The sequence below is a fragment of the Dichotomopilus funicola genome (assembly GCF_033296635.1).
Source record: "Dichotomopilus funicola strain CBS 141.50 unplaced genomic scaffold C8A04scaffold_106, whole genome shotgun sequence".
Lineage (NCBI taxonomy): Eukaryota > Fungi > Ascomycota > Sordariomycetes > Sordariales > Chaetomiaceae > Dichotomopilus > Dichotomopilus funicola.
In genome coordinates this window covers 25,342-43,239 of record NW_026944127.1, presented here as the reverse complement: position 1 = coordinate 43,239, position 17,898 = coordinate 25,342, and the positions used below count along the sequence as shown (strand labels likewise).

At 56.8% G+C, this 17,898-nt stretch overlaps 6 protein-coding genes across 6 annotated transcripts; 4 read left to right on the top strand and 2 right to left on the bottom strand.

Annotated features, from left to right (window-relative positions):
• Nucleotides 1–706: 706 nt before the first annotated feature.
• On the bottom strand, nt 707–1,147 carry C8A04DRAFT_15769 (uncharacterized protein; the record flags this gene model as incomplete). Its single annotated transcript, XM_062778613.1, has 1 exon — nt 707–1,147. The coding sequence occupies one exon, from the start codon at nt 1,145–1,147 to the stop codon at nt 707–709; it is 441 nt and encodes a 146-aa protein (XP_062632905.1).
• Nucleotides 1,148–3,761: 2,614 nt separating this feature from the next.
• Nucleotides 3,762–4,820, top strand: C8A04DRAFT_40653 (uncharacterized protein; the record flags this gene model as incomplete). The annotated part of the gene is made up of 2 exons (XM_062785020.1): nt 3,762–4,020; nt 4,153–4,820. 2 exons carry the CDS (start codon nt 3,762–3,764, stop codon nt 4,818–4,820), a joined length of 927 nt encoding a protein of 308 aa, XP_062632904.1.
• Nucleotides 4,821–6,435: 1,615 nt separating this feature from the next.
• On the top strand, nt 6,436–8,105 carry C8A04DRAFT_40652 (uncharacterized protein; the record flags this gene model as incomplete). The annotated part of the gene is made up of 5 exons (XM_062785019.1): nt 6,436–6,484; nt 6,589–7,250; nt 7,319–7,391; nt 7,444–7,635; nt 7,768–8,105. 5 exons carry the CDS (start codon nt 6,436–6,438, stop codon nt 8,103–8,105), a joined length of 1,314 nt encoding a protein of 437 aa, XP_062632903.1.
• A 685-nt stretch (nt 8,106–8,790) lies between these two features.
• Nucleotides 8,791–10,781, top strand: C8A04DRAFT_15780 (glycoside hydrolase; the record flags this gene model as incomplete). Its single annotated transcript, XM_062778617.1, has 3 exons — nt 8,791–10,185; nt 10,315–10,554; nt 10,659–10,781. The coding sequence occupies 3 exons, from the start codon at nt 8,791–8,793 to the stop codon at nt 10,779–10,781; spliced, it is 1,758 nt and encodes a 585-aa protein (XP_062632902.1).
• Nucleotides 10,782–11,175: 394 nt separating this feature from the next.
• Nucleotides 11,176–12,869, bottom strand: C8A04DRAFT_15778 (SRP54-type protein; the record flags this gene model as incomplete). Its single annotated transcript, XM_062778616.1, has 2 exons — nt 11,176–12,669; nt 12,765–12,869. 2 exons carry the CDS (start codon nt 12,867–12,869, stop codon nt 11,176–11,178), a joined length of 1,599 nt encoding a protein of 532 aa, XP_062632901.1.
• Nucleotides 12,870–15,126: 2,257 nt separating this feature from the next.
• C8A04DRAFT_32975 (coiled-coil domain-protein 8) lies at nt 15,127–17,823 on the top strand (the record flags this gene model as incomplete). Its single annotated transcript, XM_062782279.1, has 3 exons — nt 15,127–15,446; nt 15,571–17,365; nt 17,419–17,823. 3 exons carry the CDS (start codon nt 15,127–15,129, stop codon nt 17,821–17,823), a joined length of 2,520 nt encoding a protein of 839 aa, XP_062632900.1.
• Between the last annotated feature and the right edge of the window lie 75 nt (nt 17,824–17,898).

Genomic DNA, 17,898 nt, shown 5'->3' with positions numbered 1-17,898 from the left:
GACCTCTTGGTTCATCAATCGTCACGATGGGTGGTCGTGCTCTCAGAAAAGGAACAAAAATGGAACGGTAAACGGGTAATGTGGGGGGCCAATATATTACGACTTACCGGAGTCGGCAGCGATAGGACACTTCTGTTTCAAGAATTAATTAATTTGCCCTGTTTTGGGTCCGTTGGTAACCTACTGTGCTCGAGAAACTAACCTTGGTATGTCCTACCTCGCTTGCTTTGTAGATGAATGCGAGGGGTCCGAGAAAAGGATTGAAAGTCTCCTTTTCGCGACATCTAGAGCTGTTGGAGGTGGGATCTTGGGGTGAAATTAGTGTGGGTTGAGGTTTTCATCGACGAAGCAGACTTGCTGACAGAGCTAGGTGTGAAATCCACCCAGACTCTATAGGTAGATGCGATTTTGACTAATTAATAACTGTACTGTGGTTTATTGCTGTGAGTCTTGGAATCCGTCCGAGTGGCCAAAATGCGCCTGATCAGGACGAAATGCCGTTGGCACCATTGCGGACTAGGAATCCACAACATCAACGTGTATTTTTCCTTTTCGTCTTCTTTGCCATATTCCATACACTTAGTTGCGTACAAACAGAATATGATACATGCTTTTTTGCAGCCCTACCACCCTTTTCCATAAGACCTCGGCTCCATAACCCCCTTTTCCGATGCCCCCCGCCAGTTCCCCGGTGTCGAAAACAAGCTTAGACGCAGATACCGGCACAGTCAGCCGTGCAGATGTCAGTCGGGTCGTCGACACACTTCTGGCCGGCGAAAGGGCACTCGAGAGCAGCAAAACCACCGCACGTGACGGGCTTGACGCAGATGCCGCTGCAGTCGGCGCCGCCGTTGGCCGGGTCGCAGTCATCCGACGGGTCGTCGACGCACACGTGCTCCTTGTTCTCGCAGACGGTCGCCGTAATGCCGCCGCAGGAGGGCGCGGCGACGCAGATACCCTCGCAGGTATCGCCGCGGGCGCACTCCGGGTCGACCTGCTCGCAGACCTGGCCAGCGTCGCAGGGGGCGATCTTGAAGCCGCAGGGCCGGGACCCTTCCTGGCGGGCCGAGAGAGGTGACACGGCGGCGGCGGTGGCAAGGCTGGCCGCGCCTAGGAGGGTGAGGACGGTGACTGCGAAGGAGCGCATGATGGTGATGATGATGTTTTTGACGACGATGTTGTTTGGGGAATTTGGATATCGGGGGACAAACGATGGGGGTTTGAGTGTTCTTGTGGTTTCTTTACTGCGTGAGATGCGCCAATGGGTGTTTCGGTGTAGTCGAACTCTGAAGAAGCAAGAAATAATAGTCATCGGGGAAGAGTGCTGGATTTATATCTCAATTCTTTCCGGAGTCTTCACCCCGGATTTTGGCCGATCCGGGGACTCGGTAGTCGTGGCCGTCACGGCGCCACGGTACGGGACACGGTACACGTGTAAGTGAATCCAGGGGAATGTCTCTCTTTCACGGGACCCCGGGGTAGATCGCGTAGCAGCCATCCCGTTTCTCGTGTTTTTCTCTCTCGGCTGAAATGGAAAAGTGACTCGGCCAGGGACACCGTTCCAATTTCTACCCCCCGAGACCCCAACAACGTGCATCTCCCGCCTCCAAAAAGGGTGATCTGCTCCCAAACTTTCCAGAAGCCAAGCCGGAAGTCAAGGCCCCTCCACATTTTGGGAGACGCCACAGACCAGGCTCTCACTAATTATCTCCCTCCAGCGAGCTTCACTACACTCTTGGTATTCCTATTTTTAGCACTCGGGGCGTCCACCACACTGTCCACAACTTGTGAAGCGCTCCTATTGACGACGAGATGATTGCCAATTGCGCACGAAGGCTGTACTTTGTGATTCCCGTTGATCAAAAAAAGGAAAAAAAAAAGAAGAAAACAAAAACAATACTTAACAAGCGATGGAGAGCCTTGAGAGGGGCTTTGTGATAGGTTGCTGGTGGCAATTCTTTTGAAAAAAAGGAAGAAAAGGTCCTCGCTGACCATGTTTACTTGCCCGGTGAGTAACACTCTTGATACGTACCATTTCCAACCATGTGACCTACGAAGCGGGCATTAAGGCAAAAGCTTTAGCTTGTTGGGAATCTCGGCGGATGTCCAGCATCAACAACAACCATAATACACTGCCATGTATACAGTAACACAGTTGATCATCGAAGCTCGCCTTTTCCGATTGGGGCTCTAAGTTGCCTTGCCCTCCCGAGCTGGGCTGTGAATGTAACAACGTGCAGTGAAATGCAATGCAATGGAACGGTTTGGTGTTGATTGCTCAGGGCTGAATGTAGGGCCCGAGGACGATTCTGAACAAATAATCTCTCGGGACTTTGAAGGGTCTTGGGACACGACTTTGAAGGGATGCTGTCGGGAAAACAATGCTTGGAGGCTGGAGACGGTGGAGAGCATGGAAAAGCACACAGTGATGGGCTCGATATTGTCCGTCGCTGGCGCGGTGTGATTCATATTCCCGCTTACATTTTTCTTCGCCCACGGCAGAACTCAGGCTTGCACAAGATGTTGCAAGCGCTTTCCAGAATGGCAACCTGGGGTTTGAGACTCCGTCAACCTCTTTTCGAGGAGCAGGGTAGCAAGGGGGTGAGCGAGTTTCGGTGGTTGGTGATAAGTTTCGGCCCGCCGTGGCGCCTTTCCAATTCTTTGTTTTTGGTTGTTGCTCAGCCCACCGTTCCTGGCCGTTGCAACGGCTTTCTCGCCTATTAGGAGAAACCTACACAATATTAGTGAAGACCCAGGCAACCAAGCCTGGACCCGGCTGCCACCTGCACTTGAGGAGCCGGAAGGCACGAGTGAATCGCGTTCGGATCAGGAACCGATCGAACTATCGCAAGGTGCCGTCGGCTGGACCTCCTGGCCCTCATGCAGCAGGGGCTTGGGGGGGGCCAGGAACGATGTGGATGTCGGTTCCCGAGTTGGAAAGTTTTTCAGGGTTCCGGGCAGTCTCATTGGTGTTTTTTTCTGTCTGATTTGAACGGGACCCCTGTCCCGACTTTTCAGAGGTGTGGACGCTCGACTCTGGGCTGTCTTTGTTCAAGGTGATTTGGGCGTTTCCTGCGTTCGGGTAATTTGCTGTAATTACAGTACACTCGGATAATGACAGCTGGGCTTAGGTTCAAGCGCTTGGTTGGCTTGTTGAAGTAGGGAGTTATTACCTGGTTTTGGGTTTGAAGGCTCGGAGTGAGCCGTCTCTCGTGTTCGGTTCGGATCAAACATCTCTCAAACCCGTGCCTTGAAACCTTCGAAAAATATCTCTGCAGAGGCATGCCTTCAGGGACACTGGACGGGCGGCAGAAAGAAGCATAGCGGGGTCCTGAAACTCTTGGGAACCGCTGTTGCAAAGTGCCGTTGCTGTGCCCCGCATTGCAGGTTCCAGGTTGCGTCATTTCCCCTTGTCTCGTCCACCAACACATTTTTTTTTTACTCTGCTTGTGGATTGGGGAACCGTGCACTATTGCTTAGGTACAACTACGCTAGCAAATGAGACTTTAAACCAGACAATAAGCCGGCACTCACCAAAGCCTGGGCCAAATTAAAGTGACATTGTCCTCTCAGAACTCGAACCTGGACTCAACAACCCAGGTTGGAACAAGACGCCACCAAAGCTGAACCGGCATCGGCGCATCCACTTTCCGTCTCCCCCAGCGCCTCACAAGCACACGCCAAGATTTCTTGGTGATTTTGATTAGGAAAAAAGTAAGAAAAGAAAAAGGGAAAAGAAAAGCCCACTCCAGCCAGCCACAATGGGATTCAGAATCGGCTTCGTACCCGAGCACTTCTCGACGCCGATCCACTTTGCGCAAAAGCACTACGGACTCGATGCGGAACTGGTTCCGTTCCCATCCGGAACGGGCCATATGATTACGGCGCTGCGGGCCGGGGAGATCGACGTGGGCATCGGCTTGACGGAGGGCTGGGTGGCCGGGTTGGGCAAGGCGCAAGAGGCCGGCGAGGAGGATGGGGGATACCGGCTCGTCGGGACCTATGTTGAAACACCGTTGTGTAAGTGATTTAACACCCTTTCATCTATCACATTCCATCGCATGAAGAGAGAAAAAAGGACCAAAAGAAGAGAAGAGAAACTGAGAAAAGTAAAAAAAGACAAGAACAACGGCTAACACGACGTCTTGATAGGCTGGGCCATCTCGACGGGCGCGGACCGTCCCGAGATCCAGTCGGTTGACTCGCTGCAGGGCGGAAAGATCGGCGTGTCGCGCATAGGTTCCGGGAGCTACGTGATGGGGTATGTGCTGGCGGACGAGCGTGGGTGGCTGGTGCCGACGGCGGCCGTGGGCACGGCCAAGGAGCAGGCATCACCGTACTCAGACACGGTGGTGCTCAACACCTTTGAGAAGCTCCGCGGGGCCGTCAACTCGGGCGAGGCCGACTTCTTTATGTGGGAGCACTTCACGTCCAAGCGCTACTACGACAACGGCGAGATCCGCAAGGTCGGCGAGATCTACACCCCCTGGAGCAGCTGGAAGATCGTCGCGTCGACCCGCCTCCTGTCCGCTGAGTCGCCGCAGGACACCTCTCGTATCGATGACCTGCTCGACAAGCTCAACCTGGGCATCCGGCACTTCAACGAGCACACCGAAGAGGCAGTGCAATACATCAGCACCCAGTTGGACTACTCGGAGGCAGACGCGCGCGAGTGGCTCAAGACGGTCCGCTTCCCCGAGCGCACCCAGGGTGTGGACCCCCAGGTGGTTGACAGCACAGTTGAGATTCTGTGCAAGGCGGGTGTGTTGGCCGTGGGCGGTGGTGTAAACGCGCCGGCTATGATTGAGAAGACGCGGTAGTCGGTTATTGGACGGAGAGCTAAGAGAGAAGACTGCGAGTAATTAGAGAGCGGAGCTGACAACTTTGCAGAGAATCTTTTGAGGTTGTGTATTAACTGATTTTGTTTTGAAATATGTTTTGGAGGGCCCCAGGAGCGTGATTCTTACCAGAATACGAATAGCTACTTACAAATATGAATAAGTACTACCTTAGCCAAGCAGGCGATGGGAGGCGGAGGAGGTCTGCACTAAACATCAACGTGCAGAGGAGTCAGTAATACATCCCTAGGTAGGTACGTATGTACGTTTCCCGGGAGCCCTAGCCCATTTTACACATAGTTGTAGTTTCTACGACCTAGGAGGCATTACGAAACCACGCATATTGAATTCTGGATTCATAGTGTCGCATCAGACTCGGTGGTAATTGTACTGTTGATGAGACGGATACTAATGTTGAGGTCTGCCGAGTGATTCTCTAACCTTGTATTACTCGGGACTACCTGCCTGGACCAATTCCCCCATAACTGTGCCACGGCTGGCAAAAACCGAGGCCGGTGCAACTGGGCGAGATTGCCGGGTGACTGATGAGGTCAATCCGACGGGCCCGTCGTGCCCATGAGACTCCGCCAAGGTTAGACCACGGCGGCCCGGGCTTTGATTTAGAGGCGAACCCGCCGACCCATACCTCCACGTATACTAGGTACCTATGTAGTCCTAGGACAAGAATTGGCCCACAGTGGTAATGGACCAAGGGGTTCGAGGCTTGACGTTTTTTTCCCCCCTCCCCCCGGGTCCGGCGACTCACGAGCTGTCTCTCTGTTGATCCTACCAACACAATTAGATGCTTTCGATTGGGTACAAGAGAACTCGATGCCTGCGGGTAGGCTTCGGCATGAAATATTATCTTTTCCTAAGTTTTGTGTTTTGCAGGCTGGTCACATCGGGATAGGCAAAAAACAGGGATTCGCAAGGGACGACGGAGAAATATAAATTAATATGCGACGAACTGGAACCGGCTTCCAATAGGGATTTTCTTTGCAAATTCCCCGCAGCGCCTGAGAGGCGGGGCCGCGAGGAGCGAGGGAACTGCCGTGATCCTCGACAAGCTTTTCGGAACTGATCTGCCGAATAGGTCAACAGGCTATCAACTTCGATATTAGGGGCCTTTGACTCCGGTGTGCTGGTTGGCCAACACCCTCGAGAACACCGTCCTACAGGGTTAGAGAGCCACGGATGCTCTCGACGACCCAATGCCCCCCGCTCAAAGCCCATGGTGCGGAGGAAATCACAGCATGAATTCGGCCGCAATGGAAATTGGGATACTAGCTTGTGACGACGTTTCTCGCTGTGGTTATTACGGACCTTTAACTAGCATGGGCTACAAGACTGTCCATGCACAAAGGCGATCCTGTCTAAACATGGCCCGCCCCGTCCCTTGGATGGTGCAGCTCGGGATAGAAAAGTAAACGAGGCCCGCCCGGGACGGAATCAAGTGGGCTCGGTTCCTTGTCTCGAGTCAGCTTCTGGGTGAAGAAGAAGCCTCGCTATTCCCGTCATATCTTTGCTTGTTGGTTTTATCAGCCGTCAAGATCGTCGGCCTGCTGCCCGTTAGATCTGTTGGGCCCCAGGAACAATCATGCGCCTTTTCGAAACCGTCGCAGCCACAGCGGCCCTGCTCTTGACGAGTGAGTCTGACACACTTTTATAACAATTATTACATTACGAAAGGAGAGAAATTGTCTTTGTGAAGTTCTCAAAGTTTTGACACGCAGCACGGCTTAAAACATAGGCACGCATGCCCAAGTACCGGAGCTTCCGCTCCCTGCATCGTGCCCAGACGCGGGCAGCTTCCGGTTCCAGTACACGGCATCGTCGGGATGGTCGGCCATGAAGCTGGTGGGCGGGCTGAAGCAGGTCCGCACCATAGTCTGGGACCCGGCGGGCAACATGCTGGTGGCGCAGGCCACACGCGGCATCTCGGTGCACACGTTCGGGGCCGACGGCTGTGTCAACAGCACCAACATGCTGATCACAGCTAACCAGCTCAACCATGGCCTGGCCTTGACCCCGGACGGCTCGGCCATGTACGCCAGCGGCGAGACGGCCGTGTACGGCTGGACCTACGACTCGGCCGCGCGGACGCTGTCCAACCAGCAGACCGTCATCAAGGGAATCTCCACGGGCATCCACTCAACACGCACCCTCAGCGTGGTGCCGTCGCAGCCGAATCTGCTGCTCGTACAGGTCGGCAGCAACGCCAACCTTGACCAGGCTGCTGCCCAGAAGGAGACTGGCCGCGCCATCATCAAGATCTTTGACATGGACAAAGTGCCGTCGGGCGGGTATAACTACAATACCGATGGTGAGGTCTTTGGCTACGGTCTGCGCAACACCATCGGCTTTGTGCCGGACCCGAGTGGCGTGTACTGGGGCGTTGAGAACAGTGGTGATGTACGTTCTTCCCGAAGGTGTGTCCATTGACTCGTGGGGGTTTGTCTGACAATGTGTTCATTAATTAGGACTTTAAACGGACCGAGAACGGTCAGCAAAAGGACATTCACGTCGACAATCCTGCCGAGGAGCTCAACAAATGTGAGTTATTTTCCTTTTTCGTTGAGTAAAAAAAAAAGTTAACCCTCTGCAGTGGGTGACCCCCTGACGGTCCGCGATGCCTGGTACGGTTACCCGACCTGCTTCGCGGTTTGGGACCCGTCGAGCTTCAACGGGCTCAAGACGGGCAGCAGCTTTGTGCTCTCGCCCAGCAGTTCATACGACGACGCTGCGTGCGGCACTAACAAGGCCATCCCGCCGCGCCTATCGTTTCAGGCACACTCCGGTATGTTTCCTGGAGAACGATATCATGACAAACCAAGAGAAAAAAAGATAGAGAGAAAAGAAAATGAAAAGAATTTACAAGGAGAGTAACAAGCCTAGAATAATACTGAGACTGACACACACACACACACAGCCCCCATTTGGAACACGTTCAACGCCGACGCCAGCAACATGTACGTGGCCTTCCACGGCAGCTGGGACCGCCAGCCCGCAACCGGCTTCAAGGTGGTCGAGATCCCCTTCCAGAAGCTCGAGGACGGTAGCTATGACCCGGTCGCGGCCGCCGATAGCCAGACCGGTTACACCGACATCTTCACCACGCCAAACCCGGGCAGCTGCACCGCCAACGGCTTGACCCAGAGCAACTGCCACCGGTTGACGGCTGCGGCGTGGGACCCGGCGGGGCGCGGCCTGTTTGTGGGCAGTGACAACAGTGCCGAGGGCGAGATTTTTATTCTCACCAAGAAGTAACGTTAGAAAGACTGAGAATGGAGCGGGGAGATGGAGCCAGGAAGAGAAATATTTTGTTGTCGCGTAGCGAACGAAGAGTACCCGAGGTGAGGGTTAGGGATGGGTGTCCCGCGCGCCAAGAGGACGCTCGTTTCGCCAGCTTGCAGATCGAGGCACAGTACAGTCAATATTTAGTTAAATTGACACTGTATTTATGGACATCGCGCCTTCCGTCCAGCGGCTAGCAGGCTCGGCAAACTGAGCCTTGGAGTGTGCCCCCAGCTGGTCACGCACAGTGCAGCCCACAAGAAAGTAAGGAAAAGCAACCCCTGATCTGCGTTTCTTTTCTTGATTGTTCAACAACAGCCAGTGCAAACCACCAAGGATGCGCCGTGGGTATCCGCTGACTTGTTCACTTTTGAATGGCGATGATCATTTGAACCGGACTCACCGGGAGACACGCACTCAACGCGGGGACCGGCTGTTAACTGAATATCTGATCAATACTCCGTACCTTGTCTCTCATTATTTATTACATGCCGTGTCTGCTTTTTGGGTGCATGGTAACATTGCCCATCGTCTCCATGTCGTTGTAACTGCAACACCACACGGTGTCTTCTTTTCCGGCGGTCCGCATTGAATACTCTCACGGGCGGGCCACTTCCCCCTTCATTGGAAACCGTGCAGCGTGGTCCCCGGAACGCCAATGCCACAATTCCGCCCCCCGACACATCGCCAGTGGCGACCGCGCTCGCGCCTGGCGAGCCTCACGCGGGGCAAGCATGTTCTGGTGGCCATCGCCCTTTGCCTCACCATTTTCTACCTCGTCAGCCGGTCTGGCGGCACGAGCGAGTCTACTTTGCTTGAGCGGCACATGAACTCGGGCCCACCACGGTATCCCATCAAAGTGGTCAAAAGCAGCGTCGACTGGGGGAACATCGAGTACCGCCATCCACCACCCACCAACCTTGCTCAGTTGCCTAAGCCCCCCCGGAAAGGGAAAGGGAACCTCCCGCGGGTCCAGCACAAGTTCAAGAAGGAATCCGCCGCCGCTCGCGCGACACGAGAGGCCAGGCGAGACGCGGTCCTGAGGCTGACCAAGAAGTGCTGGGATAGCTACCGCCGGTATGCCTGGATGCAGGACGCCCTCCTCCCGCTGTCCAAGGGTGGCACCCAGCAGTTTTCGGGCTGGGCTGCCACCTTGGTTGACTCACTGGACACGCTCTGGATCATGGGTTTGCGTGACGAGTTTGACGAGGCCGTGGCCGCCGTAGCCGAGATCGACTTCGGCTCGTCCACTTCCCCGCTCGTCAACATTTTCGAGACTAACATCCGCTATCTCGGCGGGCTGATGGCCGCCTATGACCTCTCCGGGCGTGGGGTGCTGCTGCAAAAGGCTGTGGAGCTGGGCGACTTGATCTATGGCGGCTTCAACACCATGGACCGCATGCCCGTCGACAACATCAACTTCGAGGCCGCCAAAGAGGGGACCGGCCTGCTGATGGAACCCCACGTCGTCTCGGCGTCTCCCGGCACGTTGACCCTCGAGCTCACCCGCCTCAGCCAGATGACGGGCGACCCGAAGTACTATGACGCCATTACGGGCATTGTGGACCTGTTTTACCGCGGCCAGAACCAGACCGCCGTGCCGGGTCTGTTTCCGATGTTTGTGTCCATGGCGCATCTCGACGTGACCGCAGGCAACACCTTCACGCTCGGCGGCTGTGCCGACTCGCTCTACGAGTATTTCCCCAAGATGCATGCCCTCCTGCTCGGGGGCCACGCCCAGATCGCCACCCTCACCCGGGGTTTTCTGGACGCTGCCAAGCGCAACCTCTTCTTCCGGCCCATGGTGCCCGACTCCACGAGCCCCGAAGCCGACATCCTCATCAGCGGCAACCTCAACTTTGACCCCGACGGTAACTCCCGTCTGGACCCGGAGACCGAGCACCTGACCTGCTTCATCGGCGGCACCTTTGCCCTCGCCGGACGGCTCTTCCAAAACGAGCAGGACGTCGCCGTTGGCGCTCGCCTCGCCCGCGGCTGTGTCTACGCCTACCGCGCGTTCCCGACAGGCATGATGCCGGAGCGTCTCAACATGGTGCCCTGCGGCAGTGGTGTCGGCGGCGATGCGAGCGGCGCGGGTAACAACGGGTATGACCACATCGGGGCGGGGCCGTGTGCGTGGGATGAGGATCTCTGGGTGCAGGAGGCCGGCAAGCGGCGCGAGTATCGTCCGCATCTGCCCAAGGGCTTTACCACCGCGAAGGACCCGCGGTACATCCTGCGACCGGAGGCCATCGAGAGCGTGTTTTACTTGTGGCGGATCACGGGCGACATGGAGTGGCAGGAGGCTGCCTGGGATATGTTCCAGGCCGTGGCACGCGGGACGGCCACGGAGACGGGGAGTGCGGCCGTGTTGGATGTCACCGAGGACAAGCCGAACTTGCCACTGGATGACTACATGGAGGTGAGCTCGGCCCTGTCTACGTTCCTCTCCTTACTGTCCCCAAAAGATCTACTCAATCTAGATTATGATGTCGTATCAACGATGACTACTAACACCGCTGGCAGAGCTTTTGGATCGCCGAGACGCTGAAATATTTCTACCTCGTCTTCTCCTCTCCTGACCTTATCAGCCTTGATAAGTATGTGCTCAACACAGAGGCACACCCCTTTTTGCTGCCACAGACTTGATGGCGCTCTGTGTGGCTAGTTAGCTGATATCAATAAACACCATGGGTATGATACCCCTGAAATGTAGACTACGAGTCCCTTGAGGAGTCTGAGATATAGGCTGAGAAAGAAAGCATATGTAGGCTCAGTTGTTTGACACCGTAATTCGGTACTTCCGTCCCGATGTGGCCCCTGGCGTATACTCAAGAAGGCTGTGGCGGGCACAGAACGCGTTCGAAGTATAAACACCGCTTTAGGACTCAACTCAAAAGCTGTAATATTGATAGTGGCATGATCATCAACAAGCCGTCCGACCAACCCACCCTGTTTGTAACCCCAGACGCCGGACAATGCAAAGTTTTATGATGAGAAATGGCATCCCAGGACAACAGACAACAACGACCTAAGCTGAAGATTACCTCCGCCCTCCGCGGCCGCCACCCCCTTGCCCACCCATCATCCCACTCATTTGCTTCATCATCGCATTCATGTCCATCCCTCCCAGCCCAGGCATCCCACCGCCACCGCCACCGCCACCACCAAACATCTTCATCAAGCTGGCCATGTCTGGCATGCCACCGGCCCCGCCAGCACCGCCCATGCTCTGCAACCGCTTTTGCATCGCTGCGAGCTGCTGCGCCTTGTTGCCGCCCGCCATGGCGCTCTGCGCCCGCTGCATGTTCTTCATGTTGCCGCCCATCTTCTTGGCCATGCCCGCCATCATGCGCTGCTGCGTCAGCAGGTCCTCGACCTCACGCACCGTCGTCCCGGACCCCCGCGCGATCCGCGTCATCCGCGTCGGTTGCTCAATCAAGATCTTGCCGTCGCTGTCGAGTTCCTTGTCAGTCATGCTGTCGCAGATATAGATCATCCGCTTCAGCTTGAGCGACCCTTCGTCGTCGTCCATCCCTTGCATCATGTTGCTCATGCCGGGGATCATGCCCGCCATCTTGCTGAGCGGGCCCATCTTCATGATGTTCTGCAGCTGGTCGCGCAGATCGCGGACCGTGAAGATACCCTCGCTGATGTGTTTGATCGTTTCCTTCTGGTCCAGCTTCAGGCTTTGCACATGCTCCACTAACCCAGCCATGTCACCCATGCCCAAGAGCTTGCTGATAAAATTCCGTGGCACGAAGCGCTCAAAATCGAGCATGTGCTCACCCGTACCGATGAAGACAATGGGTGTGTGCGTGGCCGCGACGGCCGAGATGGCACCACCACCTGCCGCGTGGCCGTCGGTCTTGGTGATAATGATAGCCCCAAAATCGGCTGCCTCCTTGAACGCTTTGGCTTGGGCCTCCGCCTGCTGGCCGATCGACGCGTCCAGAACCATGATGGTCTCGTCCGGCTTGATGGCCGTCTGGATATCCGTCATCTCCTGGAACAGCGCGCTCTCCTGCCTGTGCCGACCCGACGTGTCGACGATGATGACCTCGAACCGCTCCTTCTTGAATTTCTCCACGCCTTCCCGGGCCACCACAGCAGGATCCGTCTCCGTCAAACTGCCGTAGTATGGGATCTTGGCCTTGGTCGCGTTTTGCTTCAGCTGATCGAAAGCACCGGCACGGAACGTATCGGCGCACACCAGACACGCGCGGAGCCCTCGCGACTGGTAGTGTCGGGCGAGTTTTGTGCATGTTGTCGTCTTTCCGGCACCCTGAAGACCGACGAACATGATGACGTTGGACTTGCCCTTCTTGGGCTTGAACGGCTCGGCGTGCGGGTCGACGAGGCGCACGAGTTCATCGTACACCGCTTTCTGGATGAGGCGTTTCTTGTTGACGGCGGGCGGGAGCTCTTTGAAGTTGACGGTCGAGCGAATCGATTTGCGGAGCTGGCCGACGAGGCGTACGTTGACATCGGCTTCGAGAAGGGCGGAGCATATTTCCTTGAGCATAGAATCAAAGGCCTAGAGGAGATCAATGGTTAGAGATGGATGGACTCCCCCCATCATAGTTTTGGGGTTGCGTTGTGTAGTTTCGACCCCTTTCAACATATCACCACAGGAATCGGCGCAAGTCGGCAACTTGCCTTTTCATCGAGATTGGGGGCGCGCGTCAGGTCGCTGACAGCCGCATTGATGCGGCGGCCAAGATCTTGAAGAACCATGGCTAATGCCCACGGCTACGTGGTTGGCAAAGCAATGAGAGTTGATGGCTATACGGATATTCGTGGTGGTTTCGCAGTTCAAGATTCGAGGTGGAAGTGGGGGGAACAGTGGCGGAAGACGTGTCTTGGCGGATTGGGGTTAGCGCAGGTGAACCTTCCCAGCTCCGGAGTTTGACAGCTGCTCCCAGCTGTGTCTATTGCCATGCCCTCATCCTCACCAGGGTTAGGGTTAAGCACCACTAACAACTTCACCGCCCCCATCCCATGCATGATGCCAAACTTCTAGACATGGCCTTGACGATAGCTTAGACGACCCCGCCAACGTCATGATAGTCGTTGACGACGTCAGTTTTCTTGTCTCTGAAAGAGGGGGAAAAGCAAGAATAAACCCAAATGAAGACGAAGCCAGCGTGGATTTCATCGGTATGGTACCAAACATCCCACCTTGCCGCTGAGATCAGCAAGTCAACTCCCCAGCCTTCTGGCCGAGTTCGCTTTGTTCACCGCTTCAATTTTGCATCACATCCTTGGAGCTCGGGGCTCTGGAAATCCTTGCGGCTGCAGGCAGCCCCTGCCCTTTTCTGGGTATGTTTTTGTCTTTGTTCGTCTCATCGACATTAGTTATCATTCCGCGAAGCTTTCAATTGCTGCCAATCCCACCTAACTTTGCAGCAGTGGTTGGTTGGTGTTCCAGCCATTCAGCGAAACATCCCATGACATGGACTGACCGATTTATCACGGCCTTGCCGTTCTTGCATCTCTTATCGGCTACGGCTTTCGGGATCGACCCAACTGTCGACATGAGAGAGGCCAATTGACCATACCAAATCTCGGCATCATCTGGTCAATCCGACGGTCAGTCGACTCGGATTGTCGTTGTCGTGGCCGCCTGACGAGCCCCATCGCCTCACCTAGAGTCGTCGCCCTGCATGATCAATTATCAATTGCTACCGATTGCGCGTTGCAGAGAAATGCAGGCCGCAGCAAGCGAACAGCAGACTAAAGCACCAAGGCAGGCAATTCTTACGCTTGTGCATCAGTGCTCATCACGACGGCTCCATGGAATCCATGCGTTGCGATTCTGCGAAGCCTGATTGAAGGAACGAGCCCTGGTTCGTGCTGGCCTACGTGGCCGCACGCCTGTCAACCAAAGTCAAGAAGGCGCGGCTATCGGGCAAAGTCCGCATTTTCCGATGAAACATTGGGTTGGCGGGCTTGGCTCGTCAGGCAAGAAACAACCACAGTCCGCCACCGCGGGCCCAATGCCTGATTCCGGCACTGGGATCGAGCCGGAGCCACGTGTAAATGGAAGGTCAGCTCACATGCCGTTCTGCTCTTTCCAGATCACGGCCCGCGAAGGGAAGAGAGCAGGTGCGAGTTGGGACAGACAAACAAGAGCGTCCGCCCTATCTTTCGGCGACTGGTTGGGACAGTGAACCCGTGGGCGGAGCCACACCCGATTGGGAAGGGACGGCCACCTCACCTTTCCCACTGGCTAGCTGATTGACTCACAGTCGCGTATGCATTTTCAGAAAAAAAAAAAATCAGATTCGGGGTTTCGATCAATCAGCGAGGTTGGAGATCTCAGCAGCAGAGAATTGCCTCCGGACTCCGGGAAATGCCCAGGCCCCAGGTGGAAGACGAACTTAGCGGAGGCCGGGTGTGGTTCCAGTTATTAGTTTTATGCCCTGGTAGATTGGTACCGAGGAAAGGTCGCTCCCCTGCGCAGTTCCCAGCCGACCCCGGCCCCGGCCCCGGAACTGGACCCGTCTGAGCATTCATGAGAACCCAATCCGTTCACTGTCGACATGGATGCCGTTCGTCAACAATGCCGCCGCTCATCGCCTTGGAGAGATACCAGCCCCTTGACAGCTCACTACCGTGCAACTGGCGACGCAATGCCTCCTTGTTTTCAAGGTGCTTGCTGGGCCCGGCCCTGGGCTCACACAGCCCGCGAAACGCCAGTAGCGGTTGGGCTTGGCGGGACGAGCCATTCAGGGCGGTCTTGAGGCCCAACCCAGAGCGAATGGGGCCACGCGGGCCCCAGCAAGCAAAGATGCAGGCCGCGCTCGCAGAACGGCCAGCCCGGGGATGGCAGGACTCGCAGCAAACTGGCAGGGCATGCCAGCTCACCACCGGCACAGTCACAGATCATATGCATGCGCCGAGAGGCTAGTCTGACCGAGGGGTAGAAATATACCCCTCTGTCTCAAACTCGATGGAGCCCGGTCGGAGAGATGGCTGGACCCAAACCGCAATGAAATACCCGTGCAGTCTCAACGTCCACATCTCGGTCGAAACCGTCACCCTCATCGGACTCACCTTTCTCACTGTCCTTTCATTCCTCTATCACTCAATGATCATGGCACGGAAAAGGAGGAGCGGCACTCCCAAGCCTCAGGGCACGCAGAGTGCCCCGGGCACACCAGTCCCCCAGTCGGCTGGCCCGACTGCCACACCCACCGCCACAACATCATCCAAGGCGGTGACGACACCAAGAGGTCCCGAAGCCAAAGACCAGGCAAAGGCGGCCGCGAGTGCTCCCACAGTGAGGGTCGACGGCCGGCCGGAGAATTCGTGAGTGCTTTGCTATCCTATTCAAACATTGGAACCTTGAGATACATGAAATTTTTTCAAAGAATCCCTAATCTCTTGAAAATTAATTATCCGCTAACCGCTCGTGTTTTGTTTCTCGTACTAGTCCCTACGGAAGCCCGTCTTGTACTGTCCCCTTCGCGAGCCCCCTCACGGTGCCGCTAGACATCCTCAAGAAGAGCCCCAAGCTTTACGCCGCCTATGAGGCCGGGCAGCCCGAGCTCTCCACCATCCCCCATGATGTTGGCCATGTGCTCGTTCACTTCCTCCACACCGGCCATTACGAGTCGCTCAAGCCGAAGCTTGGCGACGCGAGGTCGCGACAGATTGCCGAGCTCAGGACGGCTGTCCAGACCTATGCCGCTGCGAGGGCGTACGAGCTCCCGGGCCTGATGCGCCTCGCTGAGGGCAAGATCGACAGGTTCAGCAAGGGCCTTCCGCTTCCAGTGTTGCTTGAAGTGGCCCGGGATGCCTACCCGACCTTGACCGAGGGGGATGCGTGGTTCCTCAACTACCTTCGGTCCCGCATCCGCCCGCATCTCAAGGACCCCAAGGCGCTGATTGGGTCCAGCCTGTTGGACCAGATCAGCGACATCCTCTCTCCCCACCGAGTCCTTCTCAGGACGGTTCTTGAGCTCTTCTGCGAGAGAAGTGCCTCCTCGCCCGAGGGTGGGGCTTCTTTCCCCATGAGCGCCCTCGCAAGCCCTGTGACGAGCCCGGCCACTTCCCGGCCCGTCACCCCGCTGCCTTCGACGTCGCCCCTGTCGCTGCTTGAGATGAGGTCGAGGTCCATTGTCCGGGAGGACTACACATCTCGGAAATCTTCGAGGTCGACCCCGCAGGCGTCGCCTGAACCAGTTCATTCGGAGATCGCTCCGCCGACCTTCGAGGCCAAGCCGGTACCAGAGCCAGCCCCAGCGGTGGCGCCATTCCCGGACCTCGGCCCTGTCATCGCCGATCTAGCCCCCGCCCGGGGTCTGTCTACTTCCGCCGGTATCGCCGTGGCTGACATCGCTTCCGAGCATGTCCCCGAGCCGGAGGCCAAGGATGTGGCGGAGCCTGTCAACGCCGGTGTCGAGTCGGAGGATGAGGCTGACGCTGGGGCGCAAGTTGATGAGTACATCCGACCGTCTGTCGAAGTTCCCGTTGGAGTCCACGCCGAGACTCCTGCGGAGCTTGAGGTCGTGACTGGTGCGGAGCCCGCATTCGAACTGGGAGAGGAAGAGGATGAAGAGGAGGACGACGATGAGGAGGACGATGGGGAAGAGGAGGAGGAAGAGGAGGAGAAAGGCAAGCAGGAAGCGGCCGTTGCCGACTCCACCCCGGCTGCTCTGCGGGAACGCAAGGACTCTGGTAAGGGAATCGAGCTTGAGCCTAATGCCAAGGAAGTTGAGTCTGCTTTTGAGCCGGCGACTGAGCTCGAGACTGGGTCCAAGCCCCAGCTCCCTGTCCGATTGCCCGTGTTCCGTGAAGCCGATTCAGGGTTTTGGGAAGGCGCGGACGTTGAATCCGCCAAGGAGACAGCGCCCTCGTTCGTCGAGCTCGAGCCCGTCCCTGAGCCGACCTCCGAGGCCGTCCATGAGGTGAGGTCGACCGCCGGCCCGAAGGAGGTTCGCGGTACCGACACTCGCGACTTTGCCGACTCTGATGCGGAAGGCAAGACCGGCCGCGAGGACGAAGCCGAGGAAGAGGTTCCGGCCAACGAGACGGCTCTCGAGGCGCTGCCGACAGCGGAATCCAGCACCGCCTCCGCTGGGGCTCATTCGGAGCTCAAGAACCCTCCCGTCCCCGCGGTCGATGGAGCCGCCAAGGATCTTGTCGATATTGCCCCCATCCAAAAGGAAGTGGCCGAAGTGGTGGCCCAGAGCAAGGAAGACGAGGCACAGCCGGAGCCAGAGAAGGTAGAGCCGGTTCTAAGTAGTTTAGAACATGAGTCCATGCTAACTGTCGACAGATCCAAACGGAGCTCCTGGAGCTGGAAACAGGGGCGAAGCCGGAGCCCGAGCCCGAGGCGGAATCGTCGAAGGCGGTCCGGCCGGTTGACGATGCTGAGCCCACTGGGGGCGCTGACTCCTCGGAAGCTGAGCCCGGCGTCGAGTCGGGATCGCAGCCCGCTGGGAAGCTCACGATTCAGCGTGCGAATACCGACTCGGCCGTCCACGCCGCTGGGCGTGCTGCTAAGGCCGTCACACCCGAGGCTCTTCTCGACGCAGAGCGTGGGGCCGAACAGCAAGAAGAGGCACGGGTTGATGCCGGTGCGGATGGGCTCCAGCCCTGCAGCGCTCAAGTAAGGCACAAGAGCTGGAAGAAGCGCTTTCTTAGCCTCCGCTACCCCGTCCTCTTTGGCCGGGGCATGTGACTCGCTAAGCCAACGTCTGCGGTGTCTCGTATCAGTGTGTTGGCACCGGCGGGCGGCGCTAGGGGCAGCGTCAAG